This window comes from Tyto alba, unplaced genomic scaffold (genome assembly GCF_018691265.1).
Source record: "Tyto alba isolate M040663 unplaced genomic scaffold, T.alba_DEE_v4.0 Super-Scaffold_1000006, whole genome shotgun sequence".
Taxonomy (NCBI): domain Eukaryota; kingdom Metazoa; phylum Chordata; class Aves; order Strigiformes; family Tytonidae; genus Tyto; species Tyto alba.
This window is the reverse complement of record NW_024881272.1, coordinates 28490434-28509856: the sequence shown is the minus strand read 5'-3', so window position 1 is coordinate 28509856 and position 19423 is coordinate 28490434. Positions and strand designations below refer to the sequence as shown.

Sequence of the window (19423 nt, the reverse complement as noted above, 5' to 3'; positions counted from 1 at the left end):
TGGGTGAAAAGACAGGGTTTTTTATGCAGAACACTTACGTGGGCTTCTGTCTTGTAAATAATCTGGAAAGCAGAAATCCCTTACATCTTTTGTGTTTAATGTTTCACTATGTATTTAAAGAGAGATACAGGCTTAGGAGGCTGGATAACTGTACCTGCTGTAGCTGATGTTCTTAAGTATTCTTGCATTGTTTGCTGGTCTTCTAGGGAAAAGAATAATGTAGAGCAAGACCTGAAGGAGAAAGAAGATAGCATCAAGCAGAGGACAAGTGAGGTTCAGGTAAGTAAGACACAAAATTATTGTTCGGACACCTGATATTGCACCATGTGGTGCTTTAATGGCAGTGGGATTACTGAGTCTTTAGATCACATCGCGTATTCAGTAAAAAGAAAAAAAATGCTGGCTAAGAAAAATAATGTACTTTGAAGTGTATTTTCTATATGAGTGTGGGTTGTTGTAGATGTGTATATTTATATAAATGTGTGAGCTCCTAGGGTATGTAATCTGCATGGAGTTTTAAATTAAAAATATTACAAAATAATAGGTTTCTCTTTCTTTTTTCCTTGTTTTTTGTTGTTTTGTTTTGGTTTTTTTTTTAGCAAGGCTATCTAATGTATAATTAAAATTAAAGAAGACAATGTAGCACTCCAAATTAATAAACTTAAGTGGCTCAATTAAAAGAGCTTGTATATGGGGCTGCTTCTTAAGAGTCGCAATAATTACCAGTTTGGGAGCACTGTGCCTCCAGTTAATTTTGCCTAGTATAAGTGAATTTTAAAGATTATCTGTTTGATTTTTATTTAAAAGGGTGACCTTGAATGTCCAGAATATTAGAAAATCTAAATTTTACAAGTGTTTTACAGGGATTAAAAATTATACAGTCACTATTGGTGTTGAGGGTGCAAACAGTCTAGCTGAGCTCTGAATTAAATGCTGCAAAGCAGTATTTCAATTAAATTTTAAGCTGCAAAAGCAGCTGGAGTTTCTGCTTTAACAAAAATCATCAGTGTGTTATCTGATCACTTACATTTATTTCTACATATATTTTTGGAATCTTTATTATTTTAAATGATATTTATCTGATTAAGAGCAAATAATGCAAGATTTCTGCATTTGAGTTTGTGTTGGGTAGAAAAAGAGCCAATCTGTTAAAACTGTTGTGAATTTCGTGCTTGGCTTTTTAATATCCTTACAGACTGGATGATAATTAATAGTCTGACCTTTCAGATGCTGGCCTGTTAGTCGCGTTGGCAGCCAGATTCAGCAGCTGCAGGAATGCATACAGAAGTTGCCCATGCCTGTGATTCTGTCCATGAATGCAGCGGTCATTCCCTTTCCCACTCTTCAGATTGCATTTTTATACTGTTAAAAATTCTTATGGTTATTCCTGGTTTTGCACACAGGATGATTTTGTTGGTGTGTTCTGGAATCTGTGTGTGTTCATGCTAAGGTTGAGTTCTCTGCTGCCTTTGTACAAAAGCTATATAAAAACCTTACCTTTAATGTTACAGTATTAGTGTCATCTGCATATGTTTAGTGTTTGATAGCAGCATCACAGAATCAATTAAGTCATCATATCTGGAGCAGTAATATTGGAAGCAACTGTCTCAGTTCTTTTAACCTCTTAGTGGTCACACAAGTTATTTGTTTCTTGTTAAATATAGAGTTACAGAGTTCTGTCAGTCTGTAGAGAAGGAGCAGTCTATTACTGGCTTGTCAGAAAAATGGGAAACCATTGGGATCAAATAGGAAATGGCTGCAACATTTATTTAAGCTGGTAGCCCTTTATCTCTGGTCTCTTTCTTTTTCCTGAATGTTGGAGGACCTGCATGTTTCAGGAAACTTTCCAGAACTTCAAAGAATGAATAGTGGTGACAGACTAAGAATATCTTTACACCATGCTGCTTTTTCCTGGTTTTATTCTAATGGTGACATTTCTAAATATGGTGTACAAAATCAGTGCATTCTAATCTGCCACTTTAGATCAAGCTCGTTTTGTGGCATCACACTCTAGGGTTTCTTACACCAGAATTATTTCCAAGGAACACAAATTGTAATCTCAAATATAGCCATTGTCTGTGATGGATTGAACTGATTTGTATGGGAAGAGGGAAAGAACGGCAGTTGTTTTCTTCCTATAAAATGATTTATATACTATGTAAATAGATACTAAAAAGCAAAGACAGAAAAAGAGTTGGAAGGAAAACATAGCATACAGATAGGTTTTCATGTGCTGCTTAAAATATCAGCTCCTTAGTAGCAAAGATTAAGGGCTGTTTTTTTTCTTAAAAAGTTGTTGACAGTAACAGATCAAGAAATTCTAAGGCACCATTTTCTTAACTTATTCTGTGACTGGATTAGCATTTTCCCTTAAATATGGGATTAATAAACTAAGATATGAAATGTTCCTCTTGGTAATAGAGAACTTCGTTTTACAGAGTTAGTGTCACATTAAAACATTAGTTTCTGACAACATACCAAGTGGCATCTGAAAATGCTTTTACCTGGCTGTCCCCTTTCTCTCCTATCACCAGCCTGTTCTTCTAGACACAGATGTTGGAGCACAGTGTGCTTCAGCAGTGAGACACTGCCTCAGGCCATGGGCTTTTGGACATTCACATCTTCCCGCTAGTACTTCTCATGTATGGTCATGGTTTGTCAGTCTACCAGCTAAAACTATGAAATTAATGATGGTTCTCCTTGCTTACCCAGCAATTACATGTTCCCTAGAATTTTATTGATGTGAAGTCAAAAGGTCTATGTTTTGCTTTTCAATGAGACACTGAAGCGTTGTAAAGAAATTTTGAGAACAAATGCATGTAAGACCTGAATAGAACATAAAATATATTTTTACATTAATTGGGGAAAAAAAATATAACTCCATGTGAGAGACTACTTCAGAGAATGGAGGGTGGGGAGAAGTGAAAGGTATTTTGGGACTGTGGCCTTCTAAGTAGTCTAGAATGTTTCTGGTCTTCTCTTCTAGCCTCTTCATCTCCTTATTGGTGTGAGTTTTCTTAAATAGATCTATGCTGTGAGTATCCCACTGAGCATTGGATTTTTCTCTATTCTCTGTTGCAGTGCACCAAAGCCATTAGAAAGTCAGTAAAGTTTAACTTTTCTGTGCTCTTTCAGGTTTTACAGTTCTTAGTACAGGGATTGTTTGAAGTACAGACTGGCAAGCTATTAAATCTATTGCCTATTTGTGGAAATACAGATCTCTAGTCTTTCCTTGTCCTCCTTCACTATATTAGCATGGAGAGTTACAATGTTCGTAAATCTAATACAAGGATTACTATTACCATAAAAATGGTAGCTTGTACCACCTCAAATATGTTAATGGTTTTCATATAGAATCTCATTCAGTGCTTGAACATTAAGATGCTGCTTGTCTGCTGAGGGTGTTGCTTAATTGGAGTCTGGTTTACTTCATGAAGATGTGTCTGAGTATTAACCCCAGTTCTGTGTATATCTACTCTGACCTTTAGTTTTGTAGTGGTTATGTGAAAGTGTTTGGGTTTTAGTTGGGTTTTTTTATTTCTTTTCTGGGAGCCATTAGGCTTGCTTAGGTCTCTTCAGTGCTTTTCTGCAGCTGTGGCTAGGACAGACATTGGGATTCAAGGAACATTAGCAAGAGTGGAGGTGTTCTATATTTAGCTTGTGTGTATGTGAATTCATGTTTCCTTTTGGAGAAGGGAGACAGAAATCTCTTCAAGCTGTCACTTTTTCCCCCATTGCTTGTTGTTGAGTGTCAGCTGATACTTGCTTTTCAAAGCAATGTAAAAAAAATGAATGGATCAAGAGTGTCCCAGTTATCCAAGTCAGCAGCTGCTGTAAAAGCTTTTTGTGTGTGCGCTGGTTTATCTTTCACAGATTAGAAATAACCAGTAATTCACCTAGTCTGACTGCTGTACATCAGCCATATACCTTTTACCGAACTTCAACTCTGATTTTGGGGGTTTTGTGTGGTTTTTTTGGTGTTTTTTGTTTGTTCATTTGTGTTTTCTCTTTTTTTTTTTTTTTTTTTTTTTTTTCCCTCCATAAAAGCATCTATGATGTTTCTTTAGAGAGTCTTCCAGTTGTCTTGAGGTTACCTATTTCCCTAGCATCTGATTGTTGCACCAGATGCCTTTCTGTTTCTCTCTGGCTTTTTTGTCCTGATTATCTGGGGGTGTTAGCACATGTGAATAAGCTATCTCCCTCACCTAAAAAAAAACCAAACAAAACACTCTTAAAAAAGGACAACAGGATCTTAGCTTAGAGCAGCGCATGAATGTATGATCTAATAAAAAATTCATCTCAGCTTGTTTTCTTATCCTCCTTAATTTTCTTTCACCTCCATTTGTTTTTTTACTGTTGTTCATGATTCTTCCTTCAATTACCATATTTCCTCAGAAATATTGCAATCTCCTCTTTTCATCTAATACTTTTCCTTTTGTATTAATCCTTTTTGATCCCCCTGTGTTATCTCTTCCTCTTGACTTTGACGACTCTTTCTTCCTAAATTATTTTCTTAACATTATTTCAATATCTCTGCAGTTTGTTCAAGTATAACCATTCCTGTTGCTCAGAAATTAACTAATTATCATATGATGCTACTTAATGTACTTGGAACACAAGAAACATACTGCTGTTTCATAAATTAAAACATGCTCTATTGTTGTGTATGGAATGTGCATTTCTTATCAGTATGGTTACATGGAAAATAAGTTTTTGGCTGATTTTCACCAAGTTGGAGGCAGGGGACGCTCCAGAACGGAGTGTATTGGGGTTAATAATGCACTGGTTTGGTCCTTTATGTTGCTAAAACAACTTCCTAGTTTTGGCCATGTGTTTTTGAAGGAGGAAGGAGCAGAATAAAGAATTTATAGTATTAAGGAACTTGGTAAAACATATTGCTAAAACATAGGAGAGAGACTGTAGGAGCCTGAATAAAGATGACTTCTAAATTCAAAATGAAACCCTAACCTCCCTGTGAGTAAAACAATTAATCTCTGTGTTGATGCATGATCTTCAATATTTCAGTGATATTCTTGTTACTAAAGAGAAAGCAAATAACCAGATTATTTTTGTCTTAGAGTTAGAATTTGAGAATACTTGCTTGTCTGACATGTTGTAAAAGCTAGCTTTTGAAAGATAATTTGTTGATACTTTGAAATCTGAGTTAGTACCACAGTTTATACTGCCAAATGTAAAGGTTAGGAGAGAGGGAACAAATTCAAGGCTAAACTGTTTTATTACAGGATCTACAAGATGAAGTAAAGCGGGAGAGCAGTAATCTGCAAAAGCTACAAGCTCAGAAACAGGAAGCACAGGAAATCCTTAATGATCTTGATGAGCAGAAGGCCAAGTTGGAAGAGCAACTTAATGATATCAGGCAGAAGTGTGCAGAGGAGGCCCATTTGGTAAGGTCTAGTGATGAAGGCCCTTGGAAGATTGAATACCTCATTTTGAAGAACTCAGCCTTGCAGCTTTATAGTTGGGAGAAAAAGGCTTTAATGAATAAACAGCCTGAGTGTCAAGATTTTGTGACCAACAGACAATAGGAAATATGTTTCTCACTTCAGTGACCTCCTAATTTAGTATCAGTGTGTCAACAAATATACTGAGATATACTTGCACACAAATAAGGTTAAATACAAACAAATACTGAAAAAAATATAATGCAATATAAGAGTAATTAGAAGTACTAATTACTGGGTGTGATATCTTAGCGGTTAAAAAAGTCGTCTTATGGTTATGTAGACTTTTTTCTAATAGAAAGCTATAGTATTTCTTTAAAGTCTAAAATTATATTTTCAGTATTAGAAATGTCTGTGTTATTCAGGAAAACCACTAGAATACTGGGATCTTGTTGAGACCAATAGGGAATTAACCTTTCATTCAGGTATGACCTATAATCTCTGCAACAGCTATGAGGTTTTTGCTTTTTTCTGGTCATAAATAATAGTGTTTAGAAGTGTTGGTTTTTGGTTGTTTGGGGTTTTTTTGTTGTTTTTTGTTTTGGTTTGTTTTTTTTTCCCTTGGCTTTGAAATATTGTTCATGCTTTAGATTGCCATGCTGAAGGCTGAAATAACAAGCCAGGAATCAAAGATTTCAGCGTATGAAGATGAACTGACTAAAGCTCAAGAGGAACTGAGTCGCCTGCAGCAAGAAACTGCAGAGCTTGAGCATTGCATAGAGTCTGGGAAAGCACAGCTGGGACCTCTTCAGCAACATCTGCAGGATTCACAACAGGAAATTAATTCAGTAAGGCAGTGTGAAAGACCCCCCCAGAAAAATTTTTTTAGCTGACAATCTTTAGTGTGGTTTTTCTTAAGGGGAAGGCGTTGTTTTCCTCTTCACTGTTTGCTCGTGTCTTTCGACGCTTACACATGTGTTCAGTGCTAGTGGCTGTCAGGATTCTTAGAGGCTGACTCAAGTCACGCAAGATGCTTCATGATTTTTCTCCAAGTTTTGTTAATAAAAATGGATTAATTCATTATACTTCATAAATAATTTGTCTTAATGTAATGAATGGAGAATGGCTAATGCATGTTTAAATTCTTTATGTCCAAAAGTTATTTAAGCTTTTTTCCTCAGCCATGGCCTGGGGCACGCTCTTGCTATTCTTTAATTGATGTGAAGTTGCTATAAAAATACTAATAACATTTACTTAGTGCATTGTTGAAGGGGGAAAGTAAAGTGAATGTAAGAATAAATTGGAATGAGACTAGATACCGAGAAGAAGAGAGATGATGGCTGCACAGCTTTTTAAGCACTGTGCTTTGAAGTGTCTGGTGTTATGTTAAAAGAACACTTTTAGCTCCTCTCTGTAATTAGTGATTTGTTATTACTTCAGTGATGTGTTAGCTTGCGCACCCTTTCCTCATCATTCTTCTCCTTTTACTTGCCAGCTGTCTAATACATTAGCTAGAGTCATATCGTTATCAAGTTAAAACGAAAAGCCTTCCTATTAACTTTGAACTGTAGAAATGGCTGATTTTTGGGTTGGTATTTTCACACATTTCATGTCTGTAACTTGTGAACAATTTTTTTTTCTTAAGAATTCCGCTGCTGGTGTTCATGCCAGAACACTTTATTTTGTTGAAGAACCTTATTTTCATAATATTTAAGTATTTTCATAAATTTTAAGTTTTGGCTTTGACATTTAGAAATGGAGAAGTAAACAAATTGATCTTGCATTGTTTCATCACAGGTAGAGAGAAGGTTGTGCTATTTCAATATTAATATTGTAGCACCAAGGTATTTGCAATGAACAGAGTTGAGGCTGATAATATAAGTGGTTATGCTTGACTGTATTACAAACATATATGCTTTTAATAGGTTTTATATCAGTACTCCTGATTTTAATGGTCTTGGCTCACAAATAATGAACAACAGGTGCTTTCGTGCTTTAGGCAAGATTATCTAACGGCTGGTCTGAGGTCAGTGTACTTGAAAAACACCTGGTATTGTCTTTGCTGCCACCTGACTTGTGATACATGCAAGGAAATGAAAAGGCTATTAGATGTCTGATGGAGCAGAAGTCAGTGGGATTTAGATGTCTAAATATCTGAACTATGTTCATCCTTCTCCATAATCTGCCAAATCCAGTAATTCCTTCATAACTGGTAGGTTGATTGTATATGTTTGCTGTGAGACACTGCATTAAGCATATTGAAGAAGCAGTTACGTTCAGATGTTGTTATTTAGGAAGATATACTGTGGATTTTGTAAACTTCAGAGTCATGTAAGAGAATATAGTTTGTAATTTTTCTTCTTGGAAGATAAGAATTCTGATAAAGCAGCCTTTTTAATTTAGAGTTTAATGCAGTTGCAAATACGTAATTAAAAAAACCAAACCCAACTACCAAAAAAATCCATCCCCAAACAAAACTAAACAAACAAAAAAAAACCTGAAAGCTTTGCAACTCACCTGAGTTAGAGTAGAAACAAAGCAACAAGTCTTGATGTTGCCAGTGATAAGTCTGCTTCCTTGAGAGGAGAAGATTCCCTGGTCCGTCTTTCAAGAACATTGTATCTCTTCTAAATCATATTTGTGCTTATCTCTCAAATTTCACCCTTTTGATTGAAAGAACATGTTTTTTACTATATTTGCTCTTGAAAATGGGAATTTCAGATAGATATCTTCCGTCTTATATTTGAGATGGTCATGTACTAGCTTCAGTGTGCTGCCATATTGATGCGTATACATTTATTTCTGTTTACAGGTGCAGACAAAACTTCTTGAGCTGAAAGAATTGGAAAATAACCAATTCAATTGGCACCCTCAGCCACATAGTACACTTGTTAATGGAACTGCGGATCATTCTAGTCTTAGCAACAGCAGTAGTGAAACTGCTAACCTTAATGAGAATGCTGAAAGGGAAAGTATAGTGGAAGATGAACAAATAAACAGCGTGTCTCCAGTGAGTAGTGTTTTGCCTGCTTGATCATGATGCAATGCAGCTGTGAAGTTGGAATAAGTTAAGAATGTATCAAGATTGATTATGTTTTTAAACACTTGCACAAGTGAAATTTCAGGGTGTTAATCTGAGTAACTATGTTTCCACAATCTGAAAGTTGATAAGCAGAAAAGGAGGCAATTAGCTTGGCTGGAAAGTGGCAATAAAATTTTTTCTGTATTTATTTCCAAAGCAAAATGCTGCAAATTGAATAGTAGAATTAATGTTAAAGGGGAACAGCTGTTTCCAGTTGGTACAACAAGAATGGAATAAGAAGTAGCGCAGAAAATCTAAAGCTGTTTTGCTTTACATATCCTTCCTTATGTCCCAGCCGAGTCTTGATTTTTTTTTTTTTAATTTATTTTAACTTTCACAGGGTTAATGGAACAACTCAGTATATTCTGTAATAAGTATGAACCTCTTGAAATATCCTTTAGTATATTCTTTTAGCTATTTAATAATTAAAACTATATTGTGTCATCTTCCATTTACTTACTCAAGGTGAATTACTTTTATTGTTATACAGACAAGGAATAGTCCTGAAACAACAGCCTCTGTTGTGGAAGAAGAGAAAGAGACTCCAGCTGCAACTCTTACCAAAACAGTGAGTTTGTTCAGATTTGGGGAAGGAAGAAGTAAAATAAATCCTGATTAAACTGCTTCAGTCTTGCATCGTGGTCATAGAACAACAGAGAAATAAAATTGTGGCTTCTTAGTGGTTTTATTTAGAGTATGATGACATGAAAATATCTCATCTCCTATAGCAAGCAGGTGGTTCTTGAGAAATATTTTGGATCTACCTTGATGAATTATGCAGAATTGTAGCTGTCTCTTTTTCTCAGCTTTAAGAAACTACTAAATGGTAATGCAAGACAACATAAATATTTTCCATCCTGCGTGTCTTAAAAACTTAATACCTTTACCTCTTTTGCCTTGCCCAGGAAGATCCATTTGAGGCTGAATCTCATCCATTGCCTGATCTAGTTTCTGAAGCCAGCTTAGAGTTTTTCCAGTCTGACCCTTTTGTTGGCAGTAAGTAAACTTTTCTCTCTAAGTGCAGATTTGCAGAAACAGGTCTTGTATGAACATATATCAGACTAATCTTCAACTTGGAACCGTTCTTTATAGAATAAATATGAAGATATTTGAGTGACAGGATTGTAGAGCCAATAACATTACAAAAGTAGAAATAATAGAAATGAGAGTTCCAGGGTGTTTCTTCTTCCTTCACCTGGACTTCCTAATTAGCTGTGAAAATGGCACCTTTCCCTTATCACTTTTCCCAAGTAGTTTTCTTACCCCCTTCTCCCACCCCCGTTGCATTTTGGTTTTAAAGGTGTGGGCATACTTGTGATACATGTGGTGTCACTAATCTAATTTGCAGCACAGATCCACAAACAGATCAACTGAGGGTTCAGTGAGCTGTGGTGTGGGGAGGGTGTGGGTGGTTGAGAATGAATGGCTGTGGCCTACTTATGGTGAGTTTGGCACTCAGAAAAATGTAATGTGGAACTGCACCATCTGTTTGTCTTGTGGAAGTGCTATGCTGTATTTTAAGAACTTGCCACTTAGGAATGCTGCTGCTCTGCTTTTTTTCTTTTTTGTTGGAAGAAGTGATCTGTCTATATGGAGCCACTTGGAGAAGGGGAGTTAGTTTGGATTGACTGCTGAAGCAGATGCTTTCAGCCACATTAATATGATTTTGCATTCTTTCAGAATCAACATGGTCTGATCAATTTAGCTCATACCACTTCGAAAGGAAAATAAGCTAAATTTGTTTCAGATCACTTGGCTTCTGATAGCATGTCAGTGCAGATTTAATACTTTTAATGCATAAATTAAACTAATTTGAAACAGCTTGAATGTTTCTGTGTAGATATTGCTTGATTTTTGTTTATATTGGAGTGGTCCTACTTAACAGCCCATGAAAAGGCCTTTCTTTCAGAGGAGAAAGGAATGCCTACCAAAAGGTAGCCAACCCTTTGGGCTTTGTGTGCTCAGTGTGTTCAGGGGTAGATACCTACAGCTAAGAGACAGTACATGTGTGTCTCTCAGATGTAGATGAGAGGGTGGAACTGATGCAATTGGGACCATGTATCCAGTACAGAAACAAACACATAGGATCTACCATCCATGGTGCCTGTGAGAATTAATCAAAGCTGTGACTAAGCTTCTAGTGGTTAGCCTGGATTACTGTGGTGGTAAATACTGCATAACGTGGGTGTTTACAAACAACAGCCAACAGAAATGCATCTTTGAGATGGCTGCTTTTGTGTGTATTTCATGATGAGCTTCTTAATGACTGTTTGCTTCATCTAATGCTAGCTCTTGTAGTTCCACTGAAAATAGTGAAACTATTCCTCTGAGAGTTGTTTAAATTCCATCTGTAGAAATGAGTTTATATCGAAAAGACTTCAACAGAGTACATGCTTCATGACAAATAACTTTTTTTTTTTTTTTCCAAAAAAACCCCCAACAGGTGATCCCTTCAAAGATGACCCTTTTGGGAAAATTGGTAAGTAACTTTGTAGCTTCTAATGTGTTTGTTTTTCTAAATGATTCCTACTAGAAGAGCATGTGGGGAGAAGCGTCACCACTTTGAGTGCACAAAAGGTGGAAATGACCCCAAAAGTCGCCACAAGCTAGATCGATACATGGCAGTAGCAACTGGCCACTTGTGTTTAAGCTTTTCAGAGAGGCCCATTGTCAGTGCACTTCTCTCTAGCTGTTGGAAGTATCCTTAGTTGGGATTTAAGTATGTGAAGGTGGTGAACAGAAGAAGGCCTCAAACTCTTGCTGCCTAGTTAGTATGCAAAGAAGTAGGACTGTATTCCTTTAAAGGCTCTTGACCTACCAACTTTCTTTAGAACTCGATATTGAAAAAGGTGGGAAGTCTTTATTTAGACTGGCTGTATAGGCAATGTCATTGCATTGTTTACTTCTCACCACTAACTCCATTTAGGACCAAAAAAGCAAAATGGCCAGCAGGAAGGCTATAGTAAAATAGTGTTGAGCACCATATGCCAAATAAGAAAACATCAATTGTATTTGGGGAGTGAGGGAGAGGAGAGTTCTGAGAAACATTGAGTTTTGTAAAATACTTAATTTTTAGGGGTCTTGGTTAAAGAACCTATATGCTCAGATGATTCTGGAACTGAACCACTGGCACTGTCCAAAATTTTCATGATGTGCAGAAAATGTTGGCTTGTCTAATGTTTTGAATGTTACCTTCTTGCAGTATGAAAAAAAGCAATATAATGTTTAGTTTTTAAGATATCAAGCTAAAGTAAAGCTAGCAGAAATGTTAATGAGATGTTTACTTTTTAGATCCCTTTGGCAGTGATCCCTTCAAAGGCTCAGATCCTTTTGCAGCTGACTGTTTTTTCAAACAAACCTCCACTGATCCTTTTGTGACTGCTGGCGCTGATCCATTTAGCACTGCAGACAACAGTAATAATATCACAGTAAGTTTGATAGCACACCTTTTACTTCTGTATAGGATTTGGACAAAATAGGTATTTTGTACATTTGGGCATGCCTTGAAAAGCTGATATTCAGAAATTATATAGGTAAAAGGCTATCTCTTACCCCATGGCTCTGTCTTGTCTTTTTTGTGTCCTATTTTCCAGAAATAGTCACAGATTAAATAGAAGTAAGAATAAAAATATTTTTAAAATGTTTCAGTCCGGAGCTTCATTGTTCCGCAGATAAGAACATTTGAGAAAAATGAACTGAACTCTATTGGTAGCTGGTGGAATTTACTAAATGGTGAAAGAAATCCAAGATTAATCTCACCAAGTTATGTTGAGACACTTGATTTTTGCCTCCAGAGCTTACAGGATCAAGTATGTTCTGTATCTTATCTGAAATCTGATGTCATGGGGTTTCCCCTCTGAAAAGTCAAAGTGTTCTATAGATGTGTGTTGTTTGGGTTTTCTTGTGTTTTTTTTTTTTTTAATGACTCACTGAGGCCCTCTCATAATGCAGAGATTCTTACTAAATGTACCTCTTTCAAGTGTACTTTGGTGTAACTTTTAGCTGTTCACATTATAACTGGGCATTTATTGATTAGTCTTGAGCCTATAATAAGGTAGAGTTGGGCATGAAAGTGCAGATGTAGGATAGAACTTGATGAAGATGAGGTAATATTTAGGGCTGATAGACAAACAATCTTAAGAAGCTGAAATTCTTCATGTCATTAGTTTGTCTCCATCCTTTTGCCATGTCATTTCCTTCTTGGTGCTGCTTCTGTTCATGCCTCACTTCCAATTTTGTGTGTGTATAATGTGTATACATATATAAAAATCAAAGATATATGTGGGTTAGGAAGCAAGCGAAGTGGCTGTAGAGTGTGCCTGATGTTAACCCTCAGCCGCCAAGACAGTGAGAAGTCACTGCACCTAACAGTGGTGTTCTTGTCCTTCCGTGTGGTGTGCACATTATGCAGCTCTCAAGGTTATAGTACACATCACAACCTACACCTCCAACCTTAAAAATTAGTTTTCTACAATCTTCTGTACCTAGCACACTATCCTTTTCCAAGTCTCGATTTTCTAATATAACCAATTCTTGCTCATATTACAGTCTGATAAGTACAGAAGAAGGAAAAAAAAAAAAAGGGGGAGGAAAGGGGGATCAGAGCTGTGATGGGGGATTGGCAGCGGATTCTTGAGATCTGTATTTCTGAACCAAAGTGAAGTTAACATTCATCCTAAATGTTTTACTACACCTTTGTGGTGTTGGTATCTTGTAGTTATGTCTTCATGAAGATGGCTCTGGTTGTAGAAATCTGAGACCAAAATGAGCGGTAAATATTCTTAAATTTTGCATTAGTAGTTACCAGGTGTGTTGCACATATTATACCTTTTTTCTGTTCTTTGAAAGTTTTTGTCACTGTTTTGAGGAGGAGTTTCTGTTAACAGACTTGTTCACTGAAGCTGATAAAAGCTACTTCCAAAATACTTTATCTTAAAACTTATAAACTGAGATAAATTGTGGTTGTATTCTTAGAATGAGGAATCTTTTAAGCTGAAAAACAAACTTCCCTCCAGAGGAATTTTTTATTTTAGACAGAGATATCGAAGAAGAATGACCCTTTTGCTCCTGGTGGAACAACTGTTACTACATCAAATGATCCAGGTAAAAGCAGATAATACATATCAGACTTCTGGGGTTTTATTTTTATTTGCTTTTGCTTACTTTTGTTTCTAGTCTTTTAACTGATTTTGTGATGGAGCTTCTGAGTTTTCCTATAAAGTATGACAAGGTGCAAGTTTGCAGGGGAGTATTTTTATAAAACAAAACTGTGTCATTATCTGCAGTGCATATCACTGAAGACTGATTCCACAAAAATGTTCCTCTGCCTTACCTAAAGCAGGTAAAATATCCTGATCTAAGTGTGTGGACTGTTTGAATGGTTTATACTGCTTTCCATTAGGGTTGGTTTTAGATATTCATGTTACTTTCTAAGTAACATACAAGATAGCTTTGTACTACAGGAGACTTTTTACTGTTAAAGTTTGCCTTTTTTTTTTTTTTTTTTTTTCCTATGACCGTCTCTTCTCTGAGGGCTGAAGGTGTTTTAGGGAAGACTAATTTCCTATTTTCCAAAGTTGCACTGACAAGTGGTAATCCAAAACATGAATCCATGTGTGATTTCATATTGTAAGCCTGTTCAGTTTAACTACAGGAAAAAAATGCTGTTTTCTAGAGATGCAGAAGTGAGTAAAGACAATACACTTCTTGCTTTACAATAGAATAGTGGGTTTTGCATGTTTTGAGGCACATAAGAATGAAAAGGTACTGTTGAATTAGGCTGAGATGATAGGAGTTTTAGGTACTTTATTCCACAAGTGGGCCTACACTCAGAAGTGAGCTCTTGTCCATGCTCATATTTATATGTCTGTGTATGTATATTTATGGATGCATTCACACAAAAAATACTCTCTGTGTATATATACATGGATCTCAGCAGAATATCCAGTAATATGGTCATTTGATACTTTCAGTGGAATTTAACTTTTTAATCTGAGAAACCTGAATACTGGTATTTCTTTTGAATTACTCCCTGTTCAGAATAATTATTATTCTTAATCAGTACTTGACACTTAGAGCTTTTGTAAAAGCTACTTAAAGTGCCCACCTTATAAAATATTTCTGTTGAATTAGTCTATGCTGCAAAATATGTAACAGTTGCTTTTTTGTTGTGGGTATTTTTCAGTTTCATATTTAATTTTTAACCTCATTCTGTTTGCTTGATTGTGTGTGTTTAGCTACAGACCTCTTTGCCTCTGTGTTTGGAAATGAATCCTTTGGAAGTGGCTTTGCTGACTTTAACACGCTGTCAAAGGTAATATGAAGCTACTGCTACTCATAGAAAATGCATGAGACTCTGAAGTGACAAGACATAGCTTACTCTACCAACAGTTTCACTGCAGTTTTGTCGCTACTAAAAATTTATAAGAGCTGACTTTCTTGAAAAAGAGGTCTTTGTAGTAAATTGTTCCACAATTCCACTGTGAAGAATGTAATGTAATCTTTGTGGCTTTAAGTATTTTCTCTATATTTGAAGTGATACTACAATTTATTTTTTAAAATTCGCTGAGTTTAACAGCAGAAGTATTACTTCTGCATGTTTAACTGCACTCAACTTTATATTGCTGTACATCATAACCTTTCATGATTTTTCTTTATTTGCAGTATCCTGGACTATGGATGATATGTGTACAAACAAACAGAAGTATTTTCTTTTTGTCTTATTCCAAACTTTTAAGTTCTAAATAAACATTGCAGTAGCAAAAAGAAGGGAAGGTATAGTAGAATTGCACTGAAAATGTGTATGTTGCTGTTTTTTGTTGAAGGCCAACAATGAGGATCCCTTCAGCCCTTCCACATCAGGTCCTGTCAACAGTGTGATCATAACAAAAAACTTATTTGAGGAACCACCAGCTAAAAATGAGGATGTTCCTCCTGCACTGCCCCCCAAAACAGGAACTCCCACAAGGCCCTGTCCACCACCACCTGGTAAGAGCTGATACTGTGATGTTGTTAACAATTAACTTTTTTTTATATTGGCAGTGGGACAATAATTACAAGGGGATGGTGAAGTGTCTGATTTCAGAATTAATGAGCAAGATGTAAAACAAGTCAATTCCTGATCTCTTGGTGGTTTCCTCAGAGTTAAATTTTTCATGGTGATTGGGATCATAGTTTGTTTTTCTGGAGAGAAAGAATTTAGAAAACAGGAAAATAATGGAGTTATTACAAGTGTCTTCAAGAATGTAGTGTGGCTGCAAATGAATGATTACTAATGTGATATGTTGTGAATCTTGCATTAAATGATGCTTAAAGGGAGAATTCAGTGTGTTTTATCTATTGCAAAACCTCTGGTTTTAATGTGAAATGAAATTAAAAAGGTTTAAATGACTGTCTCAGGTTTTCAGATTAACTTTTTCCAGGTGGCCTTGCCAGAGGTCTGTAGTAGTAAACCTAGCCAATGTAATAGTAATAAACCCCCATTTCCTATGCTGTTTTCTGTTCAGTGATAGCTGATTTCTTTCATCTACTCTGTGACACAAACCATTCTGCTTTGCGGGAAAGGACATGATTATCAAAGATAGCACCTTCTTGTGGTTGTAACAAGCCCATTTTAGAACAGACTCGTCACTCCCTTTTTTTTTTTTTTTGATAGATTGGAAAATATATAACTTATTCTTTTTCAAGTTTCTGTCCTTTGTTTCATTTTCTTTAAAAACTCTACTGCATCATTTTTTCTCTGTTACACTATATGGATGAATCTTAAGGTGTTTTGGAGAACTGTAGCATGAAACTTAAACTTGTATTAATCTTTTTCCTCGAAAGAATGGGAACATAGTAAATGTAGCAGTATTAATACTAAAGTTTAAACTCAGCTGTTTAATTTCTAATGTTGATGTGAGATCTGGTTCACGCTTATGCCTTGCAAGTAATCAATTTCATTGTAAATCACATTAAAACAGCTGACATGACCAGTGATGATAATTCAAATGTTTGATAGTATTTCCTCTTATGGTGGTCTTTATTTAAAACAAAAAAAGGGGTTTTGACTTCGTCATGTGGAAGTGGCTATGACATGGTGTACAGATCTGCTTGCATTTTAGAATGCAGGCTTCTAGTGGTGGAACAGCCGCATCCTTATAAATAGATGACCAGAGAAAAGTGGCCTGTTTTGATTTGCACGTATTAAAAAGGTTACTGAGGTTATCTTGATAATGATTCCCAATAAATTATCTTCCTAATGGAAATAAAAAATGGAGGTACCTAACTGTATTTGGTTTTAATTACTCCCTTGGTCTGATTCAAAACAAGGGAATTCTTTTGCAAAGAAATGCCCCAAAATCTTTCTCTTAATTCTTCATGTTACAAAGTGTGCAGAAGGGCTGTTTGCCTCTGAAATCCGTTGCCTTTCTGGATACTGATAAGCATCCTCATTTCAGGATTTTTTGGGGCAGATTTGGAGATTGTGTACTTTATATTATACTTATTAATCCTCCCCATGTAGAAATAAAATTCCCTCGATGTCATTTGAAGCTGCTTCTTCCCCATTATTCAAGAAACAGATCATGGTGAGTGAGAGCTACCATGGCAAGGTTATCTGTGAAATGTCTAAATAAATCATAGATTCCCGAGGGGATTTTATCTGCCAAATTAGAATCTCTTTGGGTCTACGAAAGAATTTTTAGACTAACTTGCAACAGTGATACGCATAATAATACGCACTTTGGTTCAATTCTGCAGTTTTAATCTAAAATGGCAAGAGAGGCAAGTTTTAAAATACAGCCATTTTAAGTGTCAAACCATTTGCAGAACCTGCTAGTGGAATTCAAGAAACTGCAATGAAACCTTTCCTATAAGCAGTAACATATGGAGGGAATGGTGGGATGAAATTCAGCCTAACTGTTCTTGGAAGTATTTGGGTTAATGTCCTCCAAGGTGTTGAAAGCTGACTGGGGTTAAGCTGAAAAAGAAACAAGATAAGTGGGGGCTTGTGCCTGATTGTTATATGTGCAGCTACTTAGACAAAGATTAACAAAATAGTTAAGTCTGTGATTGCTTGTTATAATACTCTTTCATTCTGTTAATTTAAAAACTACAGAAATTCCAGGTGTTAGCATAGTGAGAGGACATGGTGGTTTGAAGAATTAGAAATATATTTCTGGTCTCTGAATGAAATTGTGTTAACTTGAGCCTGACAAATAATAAATGAGCCATGCTAGAATTATCATGGACAGTTGGTAAGCAGAAGGAAAAATACTGTGCTGATAGAATAGGGGCTCAAAACTGATAGAAATTATCTTCCCAAAACAGTTAATTAGTACATAACTGTGTTCTTGAATCATTAACATACATGTGTTCCTTTTTATCTGATTATCCTTTAAGAAACTATGGACCATAACCTCATTTTTCAAATTGGCAACCCTTCCTCTGAAGTCACTGCAACTCCACTAGTTTACTAGAAGAGGTTGCATTCCAAGTAGCTTTTGAATTTGTTTTTTTACTATTTTTGGCATGTTATTACCTGCTATCTTAAATTCATTTTAAATTCATTTTAATCTAAGGGAAAAGACCTATCAATCAAATAGACTCTTCAGATTCCTTTAAACCGAGCGATCCATTTCAGCCTTTCCCCACCCCAGACATTCCCAAAGAACAAGAAGCAGATCTATTCTGTGATCCATTTGCTCCCACCAGCATCAGTAAAGAGGCTGACCCCAACAATTTTGCAAACTTCAGTACTGTGAGTAAACACTTTTTACATTTGTTTCAGTATAATGACAGCTTTGAATTGTTCACACTGAAGTCTTCAGTCTAATTTAAAATATTAAAACACATGCCATTTACAAAAGGGATAGCACTTCCAGTTAAGACAGTATTTACATTTAGTTTACAGCTGAGGCTCTCCTAAAACAAAATACTGCAAAATGTTGTAGTTAACATTTAAATTGCATTGCTTTTGTGAGTTTTTTCATTAAGGCCTCCTAGCTTTTAGAAAATAGGGATTTTTAAATATCTGTGTTCTAGGGATTAACCATTTTATCAGAGCATGCAGCAGATTTAAATCATCTATAACAAGCACACTGTTAACTATCCAATTAAAAATAAACCAAAATGTGTGACTTTCAATTTAGCTGTCACTAAACTGTTTGATCATAATTTCAATGTACTGAAATATCGATAAACAGCCTCATAACAGTGTATGTTAATGAAATATAAGTTGGTGAGTTTGGAATGGCTAGTAAATTCCAGACTTATGTACAATGAAGTAAAAAGTAGTAAGTGTCTCTTTATAACCAGAATCCATTTCATAGAAGTCGTGGTGTCCAAGCAGTAGAAGCAAATCTAAAGGTTTGTGCATGCCTATTTTTTTTTTCGTTTGAGCTTTTGCAAGTAGGACTTTTGAAAGGCATCATCTCACTTTCAAGCTTGATACCTGTTAAATGCAATTTGCATTTACAGTATCTTGATCATACTGCTTTTTTTATTTTCAGGCCTAATAAACTGTGCTTGATTGAAGTAAACTGAGGATTGACAGGCTCTCAAAATTCACTTGCACTGGTTGTTGTGTCTTGTAGCATGATAATTTCCGAAATGCTGATATTGATCACTGTTTTAGTTAGAGGGACTGAGAAGCCAGTTTGCAGAAAATAATGTGAAATGTAGAGGCGAAAGCAAAAATGCTTATTATCTTTATGAAGGAAAAAGTATTCCTTTCCAGCTGCAAGTACTGAAAATTATAAGTGAACTATGGAGAAAACTCAAGCTTTTCTACATTTTTTTTCCCAAAGAAGCAGTCCAAAGCAGAAATTAGCTGGACTATATTATGATAACTGTTTCAGACTTAACATTGGGACATTCATGAAGACATGGGTTTCACCTACCTCTTATCTCTTCTGCATGCTTACTAAAAACAAACTTTAGCATTATGTTTTGTATTTTA

The 19423-nt window shown here is 35.8% G+C and overlaps 1 protein-coding gene across 5 annotated transcripts in view; it reads left to right on the top strand.

Annotated features, from left to right (window-relative positions):
* The window catches only part of EPS15 (epidermal growth factor receptor pathway substrate 15), a 53747-nt gene that overhangs the window by 31723 nt on the left and 2601 nt on the right, over window positions 1-19423 (top strand). For 3 of the 5 annotated variants that reach the window (XM_042805629.1, XM_033008796.2, XM_033008797.2), the window contains exons 13-24: window positions 207-279; window positions 5244-5405; window positions 6053-6250; window positions 8215-8412; window positions 8975-9052; window positions 9390-9480; window positions 10928-10963; window positions 11776-11912; window positions 13518-13587; window positions 14721-14797; window positions 15309-15471; window positions 18045-18223. In XM_042805629.1, coding sequence (XP_042661563.1) covers window positions 207-279; window positions 5244-5405; window positions 6053-6250; window positions 8215-8412; window positions 8975-9052; window positions 9390-9480; window positions 10928-10963; window positions 11776-11912; window positions 13518-13587; window positions 14721-14797; window positions 15309-15471; window positions 18045-18223 — 1462 coding nt within the window. The remainder of the gene's footprint in view (window positions 1-206; window positions 280-5243; window positions 5406-6052; window positions 6251-8214; window positions 8413-8974; window positions 9053-9389; window positions 9481-10927; window positions 10964-11775; window positions 11913-13517; window positions 13588-14720; window positions 14798-15308; window positions 15472-18044; window positions 18224-19423) is intronic. The other 2 variants (XM_042805644.1, XM_042805652.1) reach the window with 2 other exon arrangements.